Source organism: Salminus brasiliensis, chromosome 24 (genome assembly GCF_030463535.1).
Source record: "Salminus brasiliensis chromosome 24, fSalBra1.hap2, whole genome shotgun sequence".
In the NCBI taxonomy this organism is placed as follows: domain Eukaryota; kingdom Metazoa; phylum Chordata; class Actinopteri; order Characiformes; family Bryconidae; genus Salminus; species Salminus brasiliensis.
Genome location: NC_132901.1, coordinates 17,356,893 through 17,380,666, shown reverse-complemented (window position 1 = coordinate 17,380,666; position 23,774 = coordinate 17,356,893). Strand labels below are relative to the sequence as shown.

Sequence of the window (23,774 nt, the reverse complement as noted above, 5' to 3'; positions counted from 1 at the left end):
GATTCAAAACAACGATTCATATTTTACAGCATTTCTATTAGTCCATATTCTTAAATTAAAAAAAGCGAGGTAAGTCGATGCAGCCTTACTGTAGACTGTCAAACAAACCTTCTGATTTGATTTTAATAAATAAACAGCCCAAAAAGCTTCGCTATGGTTAGCATGGCGTCAGACCTGGTGTTGAATTTGGCCCCGTTTTAATGATGCTTTTGTCACCTGTTGATAATTTGATTTTGTGAGGTTCAAAACAGAACCTAACACAGAATCTAGAGCTCTCTTAATGACTGATACTGAAACCTGATATCTGCACTGACTGTAAACCCTGTATATGGTTTGGGCTGGTGCACTGCTACATGTAATGTATATGTAATATTACATATCAGGCAGTCTTTGTATTGGTCATAGCTCAGATTTAATCAGACTGCATGAATGAAGTGCTGTTACTGCTGTGCTGTTACACAAATCAGAGACGTATTCTCAAGACATGTGGTTTTCTTCATACAGCACACTCCAAGCACTTTATTAGGAACACTTTACTAATACTAGGTAGGAATTTCCTTTGATGTCAAAACAGACCCCGTTATGTTTGCGGCATGGATTCCTCAAGATGTTGGACATACCACATCCCAAAGTGTTCCATTAACATGAATGATCTGAGTTTGAGTGAGGCATGATAGTGGGTGCTAGAGGGGTGGGACAGTGTGCAGGCATTTAACATTCCTCGATCCACAGTGTCAGTCTCCGCCCACAGGGGACAGCGCAGTGGCCGCCCACAGGGGCTTGATGGTCGCGACCGGCGGCATCTGGCCAGCACTGAACTGAACAGTTTTCTGTTCTTAGCTGAAAGAAGTGGACCCCGACGTGGTCTTCTGTTCCTGTAGCCCATCCGCCTCAAGGTTGGACATGTTGTTTTGTGCTCGGAGATGCTTTTCTGCTCACCGCCATTGTACAGAGCGGTTATCTGATCAGATCAGCAGTTCTAGAAATACTCAAACAAGCCTGTCTGCCCGCAACAATCATGCCACGCTCAAAACCACTGAGATCCTGATTCTGATGGTTGGTGTGAACATTACCTAAAGCTGCTGACATGTATGTTTGTCCATACTCAGATTTCTCAGATTATAAATACCATCAGCAGCCGGTGCCCAAAAAAAAGCACAACTGGGTGGTTAGATGGTGGTTAGCTCTCTCTCATCCCACATCACGTCAGCGTGATGCTGGCCGGCAACACACTGGGTACCTAGCTGGGTTACCCCGGTAATTTCCTCAGAGCGTGATGGTTGCCCGGTGATTTAGCGTTGGGGTAGGTTGAAAGAGGTGGTGGCTGGTTGCGCATGTGACGGAGGAGGCATGCGTCAGTCCTCAGCATGCGTCAGCATTACATGTGACATAATGAGGGGAGTGTACTAACTAATGGATTGGCTAATTAGCTAACTAAAATTGGGGAGAAAAACTGCCATAAAATTTTAAAGAAATAAATGATGCAGTAATATTAGAAAGTAGAACAGTTGGTAATTATATATGCTACTTAATAACTAAATCTAAATCACATAATAATTTACCCCAATAATTCGGCCGACAATTACAGTGTAAAGGAAAATACACTATAGTAGGAGTGGGTAATATGATGATACTATATCGTATCTTGATCAATTTTCTTATTGTTTTCTGAGCATATTGTGGCTATCGCCAGGCTTTTTTAAGACCTATTATTCAGTAACTATTATCAATTATTTTAGCTACTATTAATTATCCAATAAGGCTATGAAAAATGGAGATGTTGGGCCTCCAGAATTTAAAGGGTTAATGAAAACTGACCAACTGCACATTTCAATGCAGAGAAAGAAGTCCTGGATGAAGTGCAGCACGTTTTATCGTACAGTGCCCAAACACACACATCTCACCTCAATCAGCACTACTGTGGACAAACCACACCGCACCTTCTTCCATGTAAATCACACTCTGCACCCTGCACTTTACCACCTGGAACTGTACTGTCACAGCTCAGTCACACTGCACACCACTGAGACCCTTCCGCCCCCTCACTGCAAGTGCAATAGTATGTACAGTGTATGTTAGCATGCATACCGTCGCTGTCCAATGAAAAACATGTATGTCCAAAATGGTGACTTTACAGTAGAAGGCAAAAATGTGCTTAATTCTGAATGGAGGTCAATGTAAAATAAGAGCTTATTCCATGTAATTTGAAGCATTTCTATTGGTCGATTCATCCACAATTACAGTACTTTACAGTAACTTTCTATATTTTATTTCTTATGTTATATATCTGTGTTTTTCACTCACCTTTACATCTGTGTTCATGTAATATAACAGTAAACATGATTTGATGTGATTCGATTTAATTTAATTTAACCTTTAATTTAACCTTGAATAAATTAAACTTGTAAATTTACTCGTATTGAGTACTGAGGTGGGCCGACATAGTGGTAGGAGTCTTGCCCACGGACCCTAACTGGTGTAGCCCAGTATAGCCACCCAGACCGGGAACCAACCCCCAGTCTCCCACATGGTGTATCAGCTCAGCGCCAGAAACTGGTGTTATCCGTTGCACCACACCAACCATGCCTTATTAATCATTTTTATTAATATTGCAATACAATATTTTTACCATATTTTCAAGCCCAGCCCTACGCTGCCATTCAACTACCAACAATTATTATTATTATTTTTTTTTTTACAGATAACACCAGATACATCCCTGCGGATGCAGCCTGCCCAAGTACCACAGATCAATTACAATGGCCAATGAAATGTAAAATGTAAACAATAAAAAAATTATTAATTTAACAATTAATTACTTTTTAAATTAGCAATTAAAAAAGCTATCATTGCCACATTGAAAGAGGCCAAACAATCACAACCATGTCTAAACAGTTAGGTCAGATTTTTTTAATGTACGTATTTCGTCACTTCGCGTGTGTTTTTTTCGGGGAGGTGACGTCACGACCGTGTTTTTAAGGCGGGGGCGACGAAACATCGGTAACGTCACCACGCGCCATGGAAACCATGGAAACGCAGCGTGAAACGAACTGCGGCGGCCGGGATTCCGCTGTAAACAACGTTTTAACGACCTCAGACGTTTCCTTCGTTTACTGCTGAACTGACGGCCGTCTTTTTTCAACCGTCCCGTCAGGACTCGTGGTGGGCGTTAACGCCTCCTCGTGGCCAATAACGGTTCACGAAAGCGAGCTTAATGGTTTAATGTGAGGAGACGAGGCCCTCCCTCCCACCATTTTCCACTTTCCAGATAACGTTAGGCCCCAAGTGTCTCTCTCTCTCTCTCTCTCTGTGTCTCTCTCTCTCTCTCTCTCTCTCTCTCTCTCTCTCTCTGTGTCTCTCTCTCTCTCTCTCTCTCTCTCTCTCTGTGTCTCTCTCTCTCTCTGTCTCTGTGTCTGTGTCTCTCTCTCTCTCTCTCTCTCTCTGTGTCTGTGTCTGTCTCTCTCTCTCTCTGTGTGTCTCTGTGTCTCTCTCTCTCTCTCTCTCTCTCTGTGTCTCTCTCTCTCTCTGTGTCTCTCTCTCTCTCTCTCTGTGTCTCTCTCTCTCTCTCTCTCTCTGTCTCTCTCTCTCTCTGTCTCTGTGTCTCTCTCTCTCTCTCTCTCTCTCTCTCTCTGTCTCTGTGTCTCTCTCTCTCTCTCTCTCTCTCTCTCTCTCTCTCTCCGTGTCAGTGAATAAATAAGCCCGACCGACATGCTTATTTAAGCCCTGCAGACTGGAGCTGCATCGGACCTACACTTGTGTGTGTGTGTGTGTGTGTGTGTGTGTGTGTGTGTTGTTTTGGGGGGGGGGGCTTTCCCCCGCGGACTCAACACAAACACTAGCTAACTTTACCCCTCTCTCAGACCCGCCGACAAACCTACCGTCCATCCGGGTTCCTCGTCCTGCTCGCTCGGCCGACACAGTCTGGCAGGGCACAGAGACCCGACTCCGTCCGCTTCTGCTCCTTCGTGTTTTTTGGGGAAAGTAAAATTCTGTGCGCAGGTTTTTTCGCTTCCTTCAGCTCCGCCGCCCCACACACACACACACACACTCTTACACACACACACACACACACACACACACACACACTCATACATACACACACTCACTTTCTCGCGTGAGCAGCTGCGGAAATACCCGAATGACGTCGAGCTGCTTAAAGGAGCAGAGCGGGTTTTTATAGAGGACACGAGTGTAAACAGTAAACAGCCAAGCTGGACTGACCGCACACTGTCCCCGCTGTCTGTCTGTCTGTCCCCGCTGTCTGTCTGTCTGTGTGATTAATCCACAACACTGTTACACTGTTATAAAGTTCTGTTGTCCACTTTCTTACATTGTCATAACATTGTCCCCTTTCCTACAATGTTGTCCACTTTCTTACATTGTCATAACATTGTCCCCTTTCCTACAATGTTGTCCACTTTCTTACATTGTCATAACATTGTCCCCTTTCCTACAATGTTTTCCACTTTCTTACAATATTGTCATAACATTGTCCACTTTCGTACAATGTTGTCCACTTTCGTACAATATTGTCATAACATTGTCCCCTTTCCTACAATGTTGTCCACTTTCTTACAATATTGTCATAACATTGTCCACTTTCGTACAATGTTGTCCACTTTCTTACAATATTGTCATAACATTGTCCACTTTCGTACAATGTTGTCCACTTTCGTACAATATTGTCATAACATTGTCCCCTTTCCTACAATGTTGTCCACTTTCTTACAATATTGTCATAACATTGTCCACTTTCATACAATGTTGTCCACTTTCATACAATATTGTCATAACATTGTCCACTTTCATACAATGTTGTCCACTTTCGTACAATATTGTCACAACATTGTCCACTTTCGTACACTGTTGTCCACTTTCTTACAATAATGTCATAACATTGTCCACTTTCATACAGTGTTGTCCACTTTCGTACAATATTGTCACAACATTGTCCACTTTCGTACAATGTTGTCCACTTTCATACAATATTGTCATAACATTGTCCACTTTCATACAATGTTGTCCACTTTCATACAATATTGTCATAACATTGTCCACTTTCCTACAATGTTGTCCACTTTCTTGCAACATTGTCTTAATGTTGTCCCCTTTCCTACAATGTTGTCCACTTTCATACAATATTGTCATAACATTGTCCACTTTCCTACAATGTTGTCCACTTTCGTACAATATTGTCACAACATTGTCCACTTTCATACAATGTTGTCCACTTTCATACAATATTGTCATAACATTGTCCACTTTCATACAATGTTGTCCACTTTCATACAATATTGTCATAACATTGTCCACTTTCGTACAATGTTGTCCACTTTCTTGCAACATTATCTTAACGTTGTCCCCTTTCCTACAATGTTGTCCACTTTCATATAATATTGTCATAACATTGTCCACTTTCGTACAATGTTGTCCACTTTCGTACAATATTGTCACAACATTGTCCACTTTCATACAATGTTGTCCACTTTCATACAATATTGTCATAACATTGTCCACTTTCATACAATGTTGTCCACTTTCATACAATATTGTCATAACATTGTCCACTTTCGTACAATGTTGTCCACTTTCTTGCAACATTATCTTAACGTTGTCCCCTTTCCTACAATGTTGTCCACTTTCATATAATATTGTCATAACATTGTCTACTTTCGTACAATATTGTCCACTTTCATACAATATTGTCATAACATTGACCACTTTCATACAATGTTGTCCACTTTCGTACAATATTGTCACAACATTGTCCACTTTCGTACAATGTTGTCCACTTTCATACAGCATTGTCATAACATTGTCCCCTTTCCTACAATGTTGTCCACTTTCGTACAATATTGTCATAACATTGTCCACTTTCATACAATGTTGTCCACTTTCATACAATATTGTCATAACATTGTCCACTTTCGTACAATGTTGTCCATTTTCTTGCAACATTGTCTTACCGTTGTCCCCTTTCCTACAATGTTGTCCACTTTCATATAATATTGTCATAACATTGTCTACTTTCGTACAATGTTGTCCACTTTCGTACAATATTGTCATAACATTGTCCACTTTCATACAATATTATCATAACATTGACCACTTTTGTACAATGTTGTCCACTTTCATACAGCATTGTCATAACATTGTCCCCTTTCCTACAATGTTGTCCACTTTCGTACAATATTGTCATAACATTGTCCCCTTTCCTACAATGTTGTCCACTTTCTTACAATATTGTCATAACATTGTCCCCTTTCCTACAATGTTGTCCATCTTTCATACAGCATTGTCATAACATTGTCCCCTTTCCTACAATGTTGTCCACTTTCGTACAATATTGTCATAACATTGTCCACTTTCTTACAATATTGTCATAACATTGTCCACTTTTGTACAATGTTGTCCACTTTCATACAATATTGTCATAACATTGTCCACTTTCGTACAATGTTGTCCACTTTCTTACAATATTGTCATAAAATTGTCCACTTTCTTACAATATTGTCATAACATTGTCCACTTTCGTACAATGTTGTCCACTTTCATACAATATTGTCATAACATTGTCCACTTTCATACAATGTTGTCCACTTTCGTACAATATTGTCACAACATTGTCCACTTTCGTACAATGTTGTCCACTTTCATACAGCATTGTCATAACATTGTCCACTTTCGTACAATATTGTCATAACATTGTCCACTTTCATACAATGTTGTCCACTTTCATACAATATTGTCATAACATTGTCCACTTTCGTACAATATTGTCATAACATTGTCCACTTTCCTGCAATGTTGTCCACTTTCTTATAATATTGTCACAACATTGTCCCCTTTCCTACAATGTTGTCCACGTTCTTACAATATTGTCATAACATTGTCCACTTTCTTACAATATTGTCATAACATTGTCCCCTTTCCTACAATGCTGTCCACTTTCGTGCAATATTGTCATAACATTGTCCACTTTCCTGCAATGTTGTCCATTTTTTATACAGCATTGTCATAACATTGTCCCCTTTCCTACAATGTTGTCCACGTTCTTACAATATTGTCATAACATTGTCCACTTTCTTACAATATTGTCATAACATTGTCCCCTTTCCTACAATGCTGTCCACTTTCGTACAATATTGTCATAACATTGTCCACTTTCCTGCAATGTTGTCCATTTTTTATACAGCATTGTCATAACATTGTCCCCTTTCCTACATTGTTGTCCACTTTCGTACAATATTGTCATAACATTGTCCACTTTCTTACAATATTGTCATAACATTGTCCCCTTTTCCTACAATGTTGTCCACTTTCGTACAATATTGTCCCCTTTCCTACAATGTTGTCCACTTTCTTGCAACATTGTTTTAATGTTGTCCCCTTTCCTACAATGTTGTCCACTTTCGTACAATATTGTCATAACATTGTCCACTTTTGTACAATGTTGTCCACTTTCATACAGCATGGTCATAACATTGTCCACTTTCGTACAATGTTGTCCACTTTCATACAATATTGTCATAACATTGTCCACTTTCGTACAATGTTGTCCACTTTCTTATAATATTGTCACAACATTGTCCCCTTTCCTACAATGTTGTCCACGTTCTTACAATATTGTCATAACATTGTCCACTTTCTTACAATATTGTCATAACATTGTCCCCTTTCCTACAATGCTGTCCACTTTCGTACAATATTGTCATAACATTGTCCACTTTTGTACAATATTGTCATAACATTGTCCACTTTCGTACAATGTTGTCCACTTTCTTGCAACATTGTCTTAACATTGTCCCCTTTCCTACAATGTTGTCCACTTTCGTACAATATTGTCATAACATAACACCTCATGTCCCATGAGAAGCACGTCCCATTAACCCTGAGACTACAATGACAGATTTTGATTTTTACAACATTTTCATAACGTTGTTTACTTTTCTACAATGTTGTCTACTTTCACACAACATTGTCAGGACTTTCTGAGGAATTACGTTTTAACACTGTAAGAGCACAGAGAGCACCAAGCAGACCAAGCTGTAAGAAACCAAAACAATAGGATGTCACAACATTGTCACAACATGTCCCTGTTTGCTGTATAGTGCTTTTGTTCTACATCAGGGGTCTCTATTTCCAGTTCTGTGTTGGGGGGGGAGGGGCTACAAGTTTTGCATTTAGTAATGCCGACTGCTTTTGCAGAAATACTGATTTCTGAGGAATTATTATTATTATTATTATTATTATTATTATTATGAGTCATATTTTTATTCCATTATTTATTTTTTTATTAAAATACTATATATAAATATAATAAATAAATAATGTATTTATGTGTTTTTTCTCAGATGGAAGCAGTAGTAGGCATCATAACATAAAGGGTTAATAATAGTAAAAATATATTTTACGTGTTCATAATAATAATTTGAATATGTTAATGTTCATTATAGTTTACATGATGTTAATACTGTAGCCTTAATCCCCTGAGAAGCTGAGGAAAGTCCAGTCAGTCTCCCAGATAGCAAACAGCTGAAACGTCGTGAAAACACGAGTCTGACTGAACTCTGGTGTTGTGATACACAAACTCTGTAATTTTCTCAAAATTTGGACTACCGACGAGGATGGGATTCGAACCCACGCGTGCAGAGCACAATGGATTAGCAGTCCATCGCCTTAACCACTCGGCCACCTCGTCCCATGTGCAGCAAGGGTCATTAACCCTGAGACTACAATGACAGATTTAGATTTTTACAACATTGTCATAACGTTGTCCACTTTCCTACAATGTTGTCTATTTTCATACAACATTCTCAGGTCTTTCTGAGGAATTATTATTATTATTATTATTATGAGTCTTATTTTAGTCCATTATTTAATTTTGTACATTAAAATACCATATATAAATATAATAAATAAATAATGTATTTATGTGTTTTTACTTAGATGGAAGCAGTAGTAGGTATTGCACTGGATAGTTTAATGCTCAGTGATTGTTACTAGACGTAGCAGCAAAAAGCAATAATACAGCCTATGAGTTTACAGTAGGCTATGTAATGAAGGTCAGAGTAACATAAAGGGTTAATATAGCAAACAGCTGAAACGTTGTGAAAACACGAGTCTGACTGAACTCTGGTGTTGTGATACACAAACTCTGATTTTTAAGTGGGGATTTCATTTTCTCAAAATTTTGACTACCGACGAGGACGGGATTCGAACCCACGCGTGCAGAGCACAATGGATTAGCAGTCCATCGCCTTAACCACTCGGCCACCTCGTCTCCCGTAGCAGGGACAGACCAATCAAGTTAGCTGCCCGGTGTAGGAAGGTAAAGGAAAATGGCACAGAACAGGCACTTCATACAGCATTGTCATAACATTGTCCACTTTCGTACAATATTGTCATAACATTGTCCAGTTTCCTGCAATGTTGTCCATTTTCTTACAGCATTGTCATAACATTGTCCCCTTTCCTACATTGTTGTCCACTTTCGTACAATATTGTCATAACATTGTCCACTTTCTTACAATATTGTTATAACATTGTCCCCTTTTCCTACAATGTTGTCCACTTTCGTACAATATTGTCATAACATTGTCCCCTTTCTTGCAACATTGTTTTAATGTTGTCCCCTTTCCTACAATGTTGTCCACTTTCGTACAATATTGTCATAACATTGTCCACTTTCGTACAATGTTGTCCACTTTCATACAGCATGGTCATAACATTGTCCACTTTCGTACAATGTTGTCCACTTTCATACAATATTGTCATAACATTGTCCACTTTCATACAATGTTGTCCACTTTCATACAATATTGTCATAACATTGTCCACTTCCCTGCAATGTTGTCCATTTTCTTACAGCATTGTCACAACATAACATTGTCCACTTTCCTGCAATGTTGTCCATTTTCTTACAGCATTGTCACAACATTGTCCCCTTTCCTACAATGTTGTCCACTTTCTTACAATATTGTCATAACATTGTCCACTTTCGTACAATGTTGTCCACTTTCATACAATATTGTCATAACATTGTCCACTTTCGTACAATGTTGTCCACTTTCGTACAATATTGTCATAACATTGTCCACTTTCCTGCAATGTTGTCCATTTTCTTACAGCATTGTCACAACATTGTCCCCTTTCCTACAATGCTGTCCACTTTTGTACAATATTGTCATAACATTGTCCACTTTCGTACAATGTTGTCCACTTTCTTGCAACATTGTCTTAACATTGTCCCCTTTCCTACAATGTTGTCCACTTTCGTACAATATTGTCATAACATAACACCTCATGTCCCATGAGAAGCACGTCCCATTAACCCTGAGACTACAATGACAGATTTTGATTTTTACAACATTTTCATAACGTTGTTTACTTTTCTACAATGTTGTCTACTTTCACACAACATTGTCAGGACTTTCTGAGGAATTACGTTTTAACACTGTAAGAGCACAGAGAGCACCAAGCAGACCAAGCTGTAAGAAACCAAAACAATAGGATGTCACAACATTGTCACAACATGTCCCTGTTTGCTGTATAGTGCTTTTGTTCTACATCAGGGGTCTCTATTTCCAGTTCTGTGTTGGGGGGGGGGGGGGGGCTACAAGTTTTGCATTTAGTAATGCCGACTGCTTTTGCAGAAATACTGATTTCTGAGGAATTATTATTATTATTATTATTATTATGAGTCATATTTTTATTCCATTATTTATTTTTTTATTAAAATACTATATATAAATATAATAAATAAATAATGTATTTATGTGTTTTTTCTCAGATGGAAGCAGTAGTAGGCATCATAACATAAAGGGTTAATAATAGTAAAAATATATTTTACGTGTTCATAATAATAATTTGAATATGTTAATGTTCATTATAGTTTACATGATGTTAATACTGTAGCCTTAATCCCCTGAGAAGCTGAGGAAAGTCCAGTCAGTCTCCCAGATAGCAAACAGCTGAAACGTCGTGAAAACACGAGTCTGACTGAACTCTGGTGTTGTGATACACAAACTCTGTAATTTTCTCAAAATTTGGACTACCGACGAGGATGGGATTCGAACCCACGCGTGCAGAGCACAATGGATTAGCAGTCCATCGCCTTAACCACTCGGCCACCTCGTCCCATGTGCAGCAAGGGTCATTAACCCTGAGACTACAATGACAGATTTAGATTTTTACAACATTGTCATAACGTTGTCCACTTTCCTATAATGTTGTCTATTTTCATACAACATTCTCAGGTCTTTCTGAGGAATTATTATTATTATTATTATTATGAGTCTTATTTTAGTCCATTATTTAATTTTGTACATTAAAATACCATATATAAATATAATAAATAAATAATGTATTTATGTGTTTTTACTTAGATGGAAGCAGTAGTAGGTATTGCACTGGATAGTTTAATGCTCAGTGATTGTTACTAGACGTAGCAGCAAAAAGCAATAATACAGCCTATGAGTTTACAGTAGGCTATGTAATGAAGGTCAGAGTAACATAAAGGGTTAATATAGCAAACAGCTGAAACGTTGTGAAAACACGAGTCTGACTGAACTCTGGTGTTGTGATACACAAACTCTGATTTTTAAGTGGGGATTTCATTTTCTCAAAATTTTGACTACCGACGAGGATGGGATTCGAACCCACGCGTGCAGAGCACAATGGATTAGCAGTCCATCGCCTTAACCACTCGGCCACCTCGTCTCCCGTAGCAGGGACAGACCAATCAAGTTAGCTGCCCGGTGTAGGAAGGTAAAGGAAAATGGCACAGAACAGGCACTTCATACAGCATTGTCATAACATTGTCCACTTTCGTACAATATTGTCATAACATTGTCCAGTTTCCTGCAATGTTGTCCATTTTCTTACAGCATTGTCATAACATTGTCCCCTTTCCTACATTGTTGTCCACTTTCGTACAATATTGTCATAACATTGTCCACTTTCTTACAATATTGTCATAACATTGTCCCCTTTTCCTACAATGCTGTCCACTTTCTTACAATATTGTCATAACATTGTCCCCTTTTCCTACAATGTTGTCCACTTTCGTACAATATTGTCATAACATTGTCCCCTTTCTTGCAACATTGTTTTAATGTTGTCCCCTTTCCTACAATGTTGTCCACTTTCGTACAATATTGTCATAACATTGTCCACTTTCGTACAATGTTGTCCACTTTCATACAGCATGGTCATAACATTGTCCACTTTCGTACAATGTTGTCCACTTTCATACAATATTGTCATAACATTGTCCACTTTCATACAATGTTGTCCACTTTCATACAATATTGTCATAACATTGTCCACTTCCCTGCAATGTTGTCCATTTTCTTACAGCATTGTCACAACATAACATTGTCCACTTTCCTGCAATGTTGTCCATTTTCTTACAGCATTGTCACAACATTGTCCCCTTTCCTACAATGTTGTCCACTTTCTTACAATATTGTCATAACATTGTCCACTTTCGTACAATGTTGTCCACTTTCATACAATATTGTCATAACATTGTCCACTTTCGTACAATGTTGTCCACTTTCGTACAATATTGTCATAACATTGTCCACTTTCCTGCAATGTTGTCCATTTTCTTACAGCATTGTCACAACATTGTCCCCTTTCCTACAATGCTGTCCACTTTTGTACAATATTGTCATAACATTGTCCACTTTCGTACAATGTTGTCCACTTTCTTGCAACATTGTCTTAACATTGTCCCCTTTCCTACAATGTTGTCCACTTTCGTACAATATTGTCATAACATAACACCTCATGTCCCATGAGAAGCACGTCCCATTAACCCTGAGACTACAATGACAGATTTTGATTTTTACAACATTTTCATAACGTTGTTTACTTTTCTACAATGTTGTCTACTTTCACACAACATTGTCAGGACTTTCTGAGGAATTACGTTTTAACACTGTAAGAGCACAGAGAGCACCAAGCAGACCAAGCTGTAAGAAACCAAAACAATAGGATGTCACAACATTGTCACAACATGTCCCTGTTTGCTGTATAGTGCTTTTGTTCTACATCAGGGGTCTCTATTTCCAGTTCTGTGTTGGGGGGGGGGGGGGGGCTACAAGTTTTGCATTTAGTAATGCCGACTGCTTTTGCAGAAATACTGATTTCTGAGGAATTATTATTATTATTATTATTATTATTATTATTATTATTATGAGTCATATTTTTATTCCATTATTTATTTTTTTATTAAAATACTATATATAAATATAATAAATAAATAATGTATTTATGTGTTTTTTCTCAGATGGAAGCAGTAGTAGGCATCATAACATAAAGGGTTAATAATAGTAAAAATATATTTTACGTGTTCATAATAATAATTTGAATATGTTAATGTTCATTATAGTTTACATGATGTTAATACTGTAGCCTTAATCCCCTGAGAAGCTGAGGAAAGTCCAGTCAGTCTCCCAGATAGCAAACAGCTGAAACGTCGTGAAAACACGAGTCTGACTGAACTCTGGTGTTGTGATACACAAACTCTGTAATTTTCTCAAAATTTGGACTACCGACGAGGATGGGATTCGAACCCACGCGTGCAGAGCACAATGGATTAGCAGTCCATCGCCTTAACCACTCGGCCACCTCGTCCCATGTGCAGCAAGGGTCATTAACCCTGAGACTACAATGACAGATTTAGATTTTTACAACATTGTCATAACGTTGTCCACTTTCCTACAATGTTGTCTATTTTCATACAACATTCTCAGGTCTTTCTGAGGAATTATTATTATTATTATTATTATGAGTCATATTTTAGTCCATTATTTAATTTTGTACATTAAAATACCATATATAAATATAATAAATAAATAATGTATTTATGTGTTTTTACTTAGATGGAAGCAGTAGTAGGTATTGCACTGGATAGTTTAATGCTCAGTGATTGTTACTAGACGTAGCAGCAAAAAGCAATAATACAGCCTATGAGTTTACAGTAGGCTATGTAATGAAGGTCAGAGTAACATAAAGGGTTAATATAGCAAACAGCTGAAACGTTGTGAAAACACGAGTCTGACTGAACTCTGGTGTTGTGATACACAAACTCTGATTTTTAAGTGGGGATTTCATTTTCTCAAAATTTTGACTACCGACGAGGATGGGATTCGAACCCACGCGTGCAGAGCACAATGGATTAGCAGTCCATCGCCTTAACCACTCGGCCACCTCGTCTCCCGTAGCAGGGACAGACCAATCAAGTTAGCTGTCCGGTGTAGGAAGGTAAAGGGAGCTGGCTCTGATTGGTCGAAAGCGATGAGCATGATGTCCTCCAGGAAAATCTGCACCTCCATGAATGCCTCCAATATCTTGTGCAGCATGTGCTGTAAAGAATCATGGCTGTTTTGGGACGAAGCCAGGGTCGCACTCAGTGCTTGATTTCTGATTCTCGCTCAAATAATTGAGTAAAGATCTACACAGGTGTTGAAACCCAGCACCGACCTGCATAAATGATGTTCATCGACGAGGATGGGATTCGAACCCACGCGTGCAGAGCACAATGGATTAGCAGTCCATCGCCTTAACCACTCGGCCACCTCGTCCCACGAGAAACGCGTTCTCTACAATGAGCCTACTTTCCATGACTTCACGCTGCATGTCCAAATGTTTGTGGACACCCCTTCTTACGAATGCATTCAGCTACTTTAGGCTAATGAATGCACGCAGCTGGTCTAGTCTCTGTAGAGAAGTACAGCCAATAGATTAGGACACTCTGGAGCAGATACGCATGAACCTATTGGCACCATATCTAATGCCAGACATGGGCTAGAAGGGAATAAAGCCCCCATGAAATGAGCTGTGTTCTCTGGAATGATGGTGGTGCTCCATCCGTTGCTTTTGAGGATGAGGGTGGGTGGTGGTCATCTAACGTCCTGATCTCACTCTCCATATTGTGTATTTCTCTTTCTTTTCCACCTAAAAAATGTCTGTGCTCTGCTTCACTTTGTGTTCCACTTCGCCACCTGGTGGACATTAATGAAACAGCACCGGTCCAAATATTTGTGGACACCCCTTCCAGTGAATGCATTCAGCTACTTTTAGTTGCACACATTGTTAACACAGATGCACACACACAGCTGGTCTAGTCCTTGTAGAGAAGTACTGCCAATAGAATAGGACTCTCTGGAGCAGATAAACATGAACCTATTGGCACCATGCCTAAAGCCAGGTGTGGGCTAGAGGGGCATAAAGCCCCCCAGCATTGAGCTGTGGAGCAGTGGAACTACTGTGTCTTCTGAAATGATAGTGGTGCTCCATCCAGTACTGAAGGGATGAGTTGGAGAGTTGAGGATGAGGTGGGATGGTGATCATCTGATGTCTTGCCCTCACTAACGGCTCTTGTCGCTGAATGCAATCAAATCCTTGCAGAATCAGAATCTCAGAATCAGAATCTCTTTATTTCACCAAGTATGTTACCCATACAAGGAATTTGTCTTGGTGAGAGCAACACGCATGACAAGTAACAAAGAAACACAGAACACAGTCTTAAACTAAAGGAAAATGACACTAAACAATAAATAGGGTAGGGGATAAATTAAAAAAAGTAGAAAGTACTAAAGGTAATAAAGGTGTTCCCCCAAAATGTTCCCCCAAATGTTCCCCCAAAATCTGGTAGAAATCCTTCCCTAGACAGTAGAGACAGCTACTCCATCACAAGCAGGATAAACTCATTTTAATACCCTTGATTTTAGAAGAAACAACAAATGAGCAGGTGTCCCAATATTTTTGTCCATGTAGTGCACCATGTACTATGATAGTGCACCAGAAATATCTATCCAAAGCAGACAGGAACAACAGAGGAACCGTTATTTTTAACTGCAGTTTCCATTTAACCTCTTTAAGAACTTCAAGAATATCCAGATGATGGATGGAATCAACCCTGGAATGTGTCCATGTTGGGTTGCCAGGTCCTTGCGGTGAAATCTGTCCAAAGTCCATCATAATTACCCCCAGAAATAGCTCAGTATCAGTGTTTGCTATAATTCTGAAGAAGATAAAGTGTCCAGTTTGTCTACATATCCTTCTATTTTGGTCACTTTTAATGGCATGAGCAAATGTCCATGAAATTGACCCATGTGTGAATGTGGAAACTGCATGACCCCTTTCTGATTTTAGGATTGGACACTTTCCTTAGACCTCAGGACTCCCTCATCTTCCCTGTGAACATCCTTTCCTTTTCCTCATCTGTGAAGCCTAGCATTTACCAAAGTCTTTATAAGAGAGAACCTCCAATATCTTGTGCAGCACATGCTGTAAAGAATCATGGCTGTTTTGGGACAAAGCCAGGGTCCCACTCAGTGCTTGATTTCTGATTCTCGCTCAAATAATTGAGTAAAGATCTACACAGGTGTTGAAACCCAGCACCGACCTGCATAAATGATGTTCATCGACGAGGATGGGATTCGAACCCACGCGTGCAGAGCACAATGGATTAGCAGTCCATCGCCTTAACCACTCGGCCACCTCGTCCCATGAGAAGCATGGCCTATTAACCCTGAGACTACAATGAGCCCACTTTTCATGACTTCACGCTGCATGTCCAAATGTTTGTGGACACCCCTTCTTACGAATGCATTCAGCTACTTTAGGCTAATGAATGCACAGAGCTGGTCTAGTCTCTGTAGAGAAGTATAGCCAATAGATTAGGACTCTTTGGACTCTCCTAATGCCAGACATGGGCTAAAGGGGAATAAAGCCCCCTATGAAATGAGCTGTGGAGTCTTTATAGGCAAGTCTGTTCACTAAGCAGTTATTTCTAAGCAGGTATTTCCAGTCACATGACCAGGCTTCAGTCTCTATGGATGGGGAGAGACCAAAATACTCGAAACTGGAGGTCAAACTGAGGCAAAACCTCATGAGCAGTTTGTAGCATTTGGCTCCAACTTGCTTCATGGGGTGTCTTTATTATTTCACATGATAGTCACATGTTGGGCCTGCCGATAGGAAGTATGTCGCCTTGCAAACTTCAGCACTGTTATATAACCACACCAGCTCCTCAGACTGTAGCCTAGAACTGGCAAAGCCTCTTAGCCGCCCCGTTGGACAGGGCTTGCTGGTTTGTTAGGGGTATTTTGGTGAAGTCGCCAGTCATATGACATCAGCTCAGTGTAGCAGTGTTCATATTTCAGCTGTTTATGACATATAACATAATGACCTATTGACCTCTGTTACCTTGTTAGGCCATATCTTCATATCTTCAGATATTGTATCATCTCAGCTAGACCAGACACCCATTTCTGATTCACAGTGGTTACAGCGCTGGGTTATCAATCAGATGGTTGTGGGTTTCATACCTGGCTCCACTTAGCTGCCACTCCTGAGCAAGGCCCTAACCCTCTCTGCCTCTCTGCCCCAGGGGTGCTGTAGTAGCATGGCTGACCCTGTGCTCTGACCCAGGCTTTTTACCCCTGTAGACCACGCCTGGCATTAGGCATGGTGCCATCAGGTTAATGTTTAGCTGCTGCTGTTCTGTTGGCAGTACTTCTCTACAGGGACTAGACAAGCTGTGTGCGTGTGCATTCGCACATCTGTGTCAATAGCCGAGTGCATTCATTCATTAGAGTGGGCGTCCACAAACATCTGGACGTTTACTGTATGGTCACGGCTCTCTACAGGCCCCTGTGGTAAGGCAGGCCGTTTGTTTCCCCTGTGCTGTGGATCTGAGGGATCTTCCTGCTTGAACACATCCCTGAAGTATTTGATAATGAGTGAAAATACTGAACTGCTCGAAAAGCTCGAGGAAAAAGAGCGAGTGATGTTGATCCCGGACTAAACACAAAGCCCGTTTCTCCTGTAAGCCTGTTAATACAGGAGCAAGGTTGTGAAACAGTGGATTATAATAAGAGGCCTGTCTCGCTGCGCGCTGTGTTGACCTGTTGAATGTAGTGCCTGGGCCGGACACGGGGGCGCGCACGTCGAGAGTCCGCACGTAGCAGCGCAGCGCTCCGCCAGCAAAGCAGTGAGGATTCACTTCAGCGAACCGATTCGTTCAAACTGTCCGTTTCATTGAATCTGAGGTATGGAGCAATTTTTTGTAACCAAGAGAGAAAAGACACGAGAACTCAAAGCAGTGGCTGTTGTTGTTGTTGTTGTTGCTCACAGCATTTAAAATTAAAATAAATTAAATTATATTAAATTAAATTAAATTAAATTAAATTAGATTAGATTAAATTAAATTAAATTAAATTAAATTAAATTAAATTAAATTAAATTAAAATAAATTAAATTAAATTAAATTAAATTAGATTAGATTAAATTAAATTAAATTAAATTAAAAGTAACATTAAAAATAAAAGTACAAATTAAATTAAATTAAATTAAATTAAATTAAAAGTAACATTAAAAATAAAAGTACAAATTAAATTAAATTAGATTAAATGAAAAATAAAAGTACATATTAAATAAAATAACCGTCAAAATAAAAATGACACTAAACTAAATTAAATTAAATTAGATTAAATCAAAAATAAAAGTACAAATTAAATAAAATAAACTGTCAAATTAAATTTAGATTATAATTTAAATTAAATTAAATTAAATTAAATTTCAAAATAACAATTAAAATTAAATTAAATTAAATTTACATTTTAATTAAATTAAGTAAAAGTAAATGTAAAAGTAAGAATAAAATGAAAAAAAAAATTAAGCACAGTTTTAAGCAATATGAGGATTTTGCCTTTAAATATCACATTATAATGGATGTAAATAAACATAAATACAGCAAAAAGTCAATAAATATAAATGTTCACTTCATATCTTGAGATCTGGAGATCTGAAACAAATCTTGGTTCCAGATTTGGAACTAAAGGTCAGATATATCATTTGGTAGGCGATATCTCACTATATCAGATATAATATAATATATACTTTCATATCATATACACTACCGGTCAAAAGTTACTATCTTACTGCCACTCCAGCTGTCAAACCTGCCGCCCCAAGTCTTCTCTTCACAGCTGAAACTGAGACTTGGTCCAGTGTTAGGATGTGCTGCCCGGTGTTCTCGTGTGAGCGGCCCATCACACAAGGTGTCGACTCTCAGAAACCTGTCTTCTGATGAGGTTGTGGATGTGAGTCTTTCCTCCTGTACCAGACCTCTCCAGTTTTCTCTAGTTTTAAAGAGCTTGTTGGTGTAGGAAACAGTCCTCACCACATTCCCTCTTAATCTGTAATTCCTCAAAGGACAGAACAACACTTTTAGGAGGTCAATAGGCCTTCCTTTATGAAGTGTCTTGTTACAGACAAGATTATAATAGGAATCTGAATGCTGTAAGTGCTGTAACACAGTTCCTACACTGATTTTATTTAGATATGGGGTGTAAATGATCAATTCTTTACATCAGCTGTCAAAGCCTAATGTACTTATATGGCAACAGACCAGCTGTAAGTTGTTAACCAATGACTTCCCTAAAATGATTTTTTAAAAATGCCTTTTCCTCCCAAAATCTACATCATTTTACAGTTTTCAGTTCATTTCACTCAAAAGCCTAACTTTGTAGTGCTATTTGAGGTCACAGGACTTTGTACCATTGCAAGTTATTCAATGCACCTGATTAAATTGGGTGTCCTAAAAACTTTTGACCGGTAGTGTATGTTATCTAACATTTATTATGTATTATATATGATATAAGAACATGTAAATGTATATATCTTAGTATATTTGACAAATAAAAGTACAAATTAAATAAAATAAACCGTCAAATTAAATAAAACGTAAATTAAATTAAATTAAATTAAATTACAAATTACAAATTACAAATTACAAATTACAAATTAAATTAAATGAAATTTAATAAAATAAAATTAAATTACAAATTACAAATTACAAATTACAAATTAAATTAAATTAAATTAAATTACAAATTACAAATTACAAATTAAATTAAATTAAATTAAATTAAATTAAATTAAATTAAATTAAATTAAATTACAAATTACAAATTACAAATTAAATTAAACTAAATTAAATTAAATTTAATTAAATTAAATAAAAAAACAATTAAAATTAAAATTAAATAAAATTTACATTTTCATTTCATTTTCACTCAAAAGCCCCGGCAGTTTGCTGCCTAACTTTGTAAAACTTTTGACCGGTAGTGTATGTTATCTAACTTTTATTATGTATTATATATGATATAAGAACAAGTAAATGTATATATGTTAGTATATTTGACAAATAAAAGTACAAATTAAATAAAATAAACCGTCAAATTAAATAAAAATAATTTAAAAATTAAAATTAAATTAAATTAAATTAAATTAAATTAAATTAAATTACAAATTAAAATTAAAAATTAAATTACATTAATTAAATTAAAAAATATAATTAAATTAAATTACAAATTACAAATTACAAATTAAATTAAATTAAATTAAATTAAATTAAATTAAATTAAATTAAAAATTAAACTAAATTAAACTAAATTTAATTAAATTAAATAAAAAACAATTAAAATTAAATTAAATTTACATTTTCATTTCACTCAAAAGCCCCGGCAGTTTGCTGCCTAACTTTGTAAAACTTTTGACCGGTAGTGAATGTTATCTAACATTTATTATATCTTGGTTTTTTATTTGACATACGATCCTATATAAAATAAATAAATAATAATAAATGATTTAAAAAGACTCTCCTCTGCACTCCTACAGGGCTCGTGGTGTTTGTTATTAGTAATTTGACAGTGTTTTTGACTCCAGACAGGTTCAGCTATCACGGCTCAGTGTGTCTGTCTGATCCCTCACCAGCTGACAACGCATTCCTCCGTCCTGACGTAATCATTACGTCCGGCCACACGAGCAGCTCGATTCAGCTGCGAATCGGTTCAGCGAGGGAATCGGTTCAGAGGAGCTGATTCGCTCCGCGACTAAAACACTTCAGATATGGCGGAGGGGGAACTGGACGTCGATTCGCTCATCTCCAGGCTTTTAGAGGGTGAGTGGCTTTATTCTGTCCACATTTGCCCACCTTAACACGGTACGCAGGGGTCCGGGGCGAAGCGGTATGCTCAGCAGGGGCTATTCTGCTGAGGGGCTTCGGCTGGGTTTTATTGGAGAGGCCTCGGTTGTTGAGAAGGAGGAGAGCTGAGAGCCTAACATGTCTGCCGAGCTCCACTAATGGAGTAAACGGGCACACCTTTGGTGCACAGCTCCTCTGTGGCGTTCCTGTGCCCCCCTATGGTGGGTATGTTGGGGAATAAGTGGCCGGGGTGAAGATACGGAGGTCGGGGTGGTCTGGGACTGAGCTTTAGACCTGAGGCTGTTATGGTGGGAATGGCATTCGGGGGGTTCACTGCGTTTTCCTCGTCTTTATTTAGTTGTAATTGAGACAGAAAGAGCGAAATGATGAAGCACGAGGTGCTTATTTTAACAGCCAGGCTGTCGCAGTGCTAAAGGTCGAGAGGTGGTCGAGAGGTGGACCACCAGAATGTGCTGCAACTTCTCTCGATGGAGAAGCTCAAGTTGACATTCCAGGGTATCAGGAGTGTCTGTAGAGGAGCCTGCTGAGCTGCTGCTGTGGAGGAACAGTGACCAGTAGAGTTTTGGAGCTTATAAAGTCTTTATTACACTGTTATTCAGCTGTAATACATGTAAACATGTCTTATTAATAATAATAATTAGTATTATTTATTTGATTGTATTTTCTGTGACCTGTGGTTCTTCTGACTAGTGGGATCTGCTAAAGTAGTGCTGTAGATGAACAGTAGTGTAGAGTTTTGTCCTTGGGTTTGAGGTTATAAAGTCTTTATTACACTGTTATTCAGCTGTAATACATGTAAACATGTCTTATTACTAATAATAATTAGTGTTTTCCGTGGCCTGTGGTTCTTCTGACTAGTGGATTCTGCCAAAGTAGTGCTGTAGATGAACAGTAATGTTTGCTTTGGGTTTATAGCATCTTTATTACAGTGTTATTCAGCTGTAATAAATGTCTTATTGGTAATACAAATTAATATTATTTATTTGATTGTATTTTCTGGTACCTGTGGTTCTTCTAAATAGTGGAGTCTGCTAAAGTAGTGCTGTAGATAAACAGTAGTGTCGAGTTTTGTCCTTGGGTTTGAGGTTATAACGTCTTTATTACACTGTTATTCAGCTGTAATAAATGTCTTATTGGTAATACAAATTAATATTTTTTATTTGATTGTATTTTCTGGTACCTGTGGTTCTTCTAAATAGTGGAGTCTGCTAATGTAGTGCTGTAGATGAACAGTAATGTTTGCTTTGGGTTTATAGCATCTTTATTACAGTGTTATTCAGCTGTAATAAATGTCTTATTGGTATTAAAAAAATAGTATTATTTATTTGATTGTATTTTCTGGTACCTGTGGTTCTTCTGAATAGTGGAGTCTGCTAAAGTAGTGCTGTAGATAAACAGTAGTGTCGAGTTTTGTCCTTGGGTTTGAGGTTATAACGTCTTTATTATAGTGTTATTCAGCTGTAATAAATGTAGAAACGTCTTATTAGTAATTATTATTATTATTAGTGTTTATTTTATTGTATTTCCTGTTGCCAATGGTTCTTCTAAATAGTGGAGTCTGCTAAAGTAGTGCTGTAGATGAACAGTAATGTTTGCTTTGGGTTTATAGCATCTTTATTACACTGTTATTCAGCTGTAATAAATGTCTTATTGGTAATAAAAATTAATATTATTTATTTTATTGTTTTTTCTGTGGCCTGTGGTTCTTCTGACTAGTGGGATCTGCTGAAGTAGTGCTGTAGATGACTAGAAATGTTTGTGTTTGGCTTGGTGTTTATAGCTTTTTATTACAGTGTTATTGAGCTGTAATAAATGTTAACAAGAATGTCATTTGTACTAATCTGAAATATTTCAGTGTAGTTATTCGGTTAACAATAAGTTTTTTGGTTGCAATAAATGTTGTCCACAGTCTATTCCCTTTTTTAGTGTAATACTTCAGTATCCATTGATAGTCAGTAGACATAGGGCCGGGTGATATGGTAAAATATTATATCTCAATATTTAAAAGTAGTTTTTACGATACATGATGTTAATTGTGATGTGTAGTGTGATCGAAGAAAAAAACTACTATTCAAATACTCTGCCATACTGAGTACAGTCATTTTTACTCATAATATTCTGCACTTTATCCGGTTCTTTAAGCACTGATGATATCCTCTGTGGATGCTTAGAAGATTGTGATCACGATAAAATTGATCATGGTACAAAAACATATTGTCATATTGCCCGATAAACTCCTGCACTCATGTCTGAGGTAAAGTGGCATGTCAGCAGTAGGACCACTGTAATAACTGTGGTTGGTATACAGGTGTACAGGGTAACACTACCTTCCCTATGGCGGTCTAGGGTTCGGTTGCCTGACTGGACAAGCACATCACACTACACTAATAAGAGTCCTTGGTCAAGACTCCCAAATCAAATCCTTTATCTGTGTAACATGATTTAATAGTAGAGCTAGTAGAGCTATAATATGACATGCCACCAACATAGCCACCACTTGCCACAACGCCTATTGGCCTATTTTGGGTTATGGAGCCATATAATACATATACATATAATAGCTATAATGTGTTATGTATTGAATTGAATAACTGTCCTACGGTTTATTCTGGTAGAATATCTCAGTATTTTTTAGACTCACTAATAAAAAAACAAGTAAACAACCAGTCAACAGCATGTAAACAAACAACGATCCAAACGGTCTGACATGATCTGAAGTGCAGATTCCCTCAGGCCTCTGATGCAA

The 23,774-nt window shown here is 37.9% G+C and overlaps 2 protein-coding genes and 8 non-coding genes across 10 annotated transcripts in view; 1 reads left to right on the top strand and 9 right to left on the bottom strand.

Moving 5' to 3' along the window:
* Positions 1-4,080, bottom strand: part of rela (v-rel avian reticuloendotheliosis viral oncogene homolog A) — a 40,666-nt gene extending 36,586 nt beyond the window's left edge. The window contains exon 1 of the mRNA XM_072669733.1: positions 3,879-4,080. Within this exon, the coding sequence (XP_072525834.1) occupies positions 3,879-3,885 (7 nt within the window). The 5' untranslated portion in view covers positions 3,886-4,080. The remainder of the gene's footprint in view (positions 1-3,878) is intronic.
* Positions 4,081-8,619: 4,539 nt separating this feature from the next.
* trnas-gcu (transfer RNA serine (anticodon GCU)) lies at positions 8,620-8,701 on the bottom strand. Its single transcript has one exon. It is a non-coding gene; the product is annotated as a tRNA-Ser (tRNA).
* Positions 8,702-9,201: 500 nt separating this feature from the next.
* On the bottom strand, positions 9,202-9,283 carry trnas-gcu (transfer RNA serine (anticodon GCU)). Its single transcript has one exon. It is a non-coding gene; the product is annotated as a tRNA-Ser (tRNA).
* Positions 9,284-11,057: 1,774 nt separating this feature from the next.
* trnas-gcu (transfer RNA serine (anticodon GCU)) lies at positions 11,058-11,139 on the bottom strand. The gene has a single exon. It is a non-coding gene; the product is annotated as a tRNA-Ser (tRNA).
* A 500-nt stretch (positions 11,140-11,639) lies between these two features.
* trnas-gcu (transfer RNA serine (anticodon GCU)) lies at positions 11,640-11,721 on the bottom strand. Its single transcript has one exon. It is a non-coding gene; the product is annotated as a tRNA-Ser (tRNA).
* A 1,841-nt stretch (positions 11,722-13,562) lies between these two features.
* trnas-gcu (transfer RNA serine (anticodon GCU)) lies at positions 13,563-13,644 on the bottom strand. The gene has a single exon. It is a non-coding gene; the product is annotated as a tRNA-Ser (tRNA).
* A 500-nt stretch (positions 13,645-14,144) lies between these two features.
* Positions 14,145-14,226, bottom strand: trnas-gcu (transfer RNA serine (anticodon GCU)). Its single transcript has one exon. It is a non-coding gene; the product is annotated as a tRNA-Ser (tRNA).
* A 286-nt stretch (positions 14,227-14,512) lies between these two features.
* Positions 14,513-14,594, bottom strand: trnas-gcu (transfer RNA serine (anticodon GCU)). Its single transcript has one exon. It is a non-coding gene; the product is annotated as a tRNA-Ser (tRNA).
* A 1,845-nt stretch (positions 14,595-16,439) lies between these two features.
* trnas-gcu (transfer RNA serine (anticodon GCU)) lies at positions 16,440-16,521 on the bottom strand. The gene has a single exon. It is a non-coding gene; the product is annotated as a tRNA-Ser (tRNA).
* Positions 16,522-20,895: 4,374 nt separating this feature from the next.
* Positions 20,896-23,774, top strand: part of LOC140546531 (serine/threonine-protein phosphatase PP1-beta catalytic subunit) — a 45,255-nt gene continuing 42,376 nt past the window's right edge. The window contains exon 1 of the mRNA XM_072669881.1: positions 20,896-20,983. Coding sequence (XP_072525982.1) covers positions 20,932-20,983 — 52 coding nt within the window. The 5' untranslated portion in view covers positions 20,896-20,931. The remainder of the gene's footprint in view (positions 20,984-23,774) is intronic.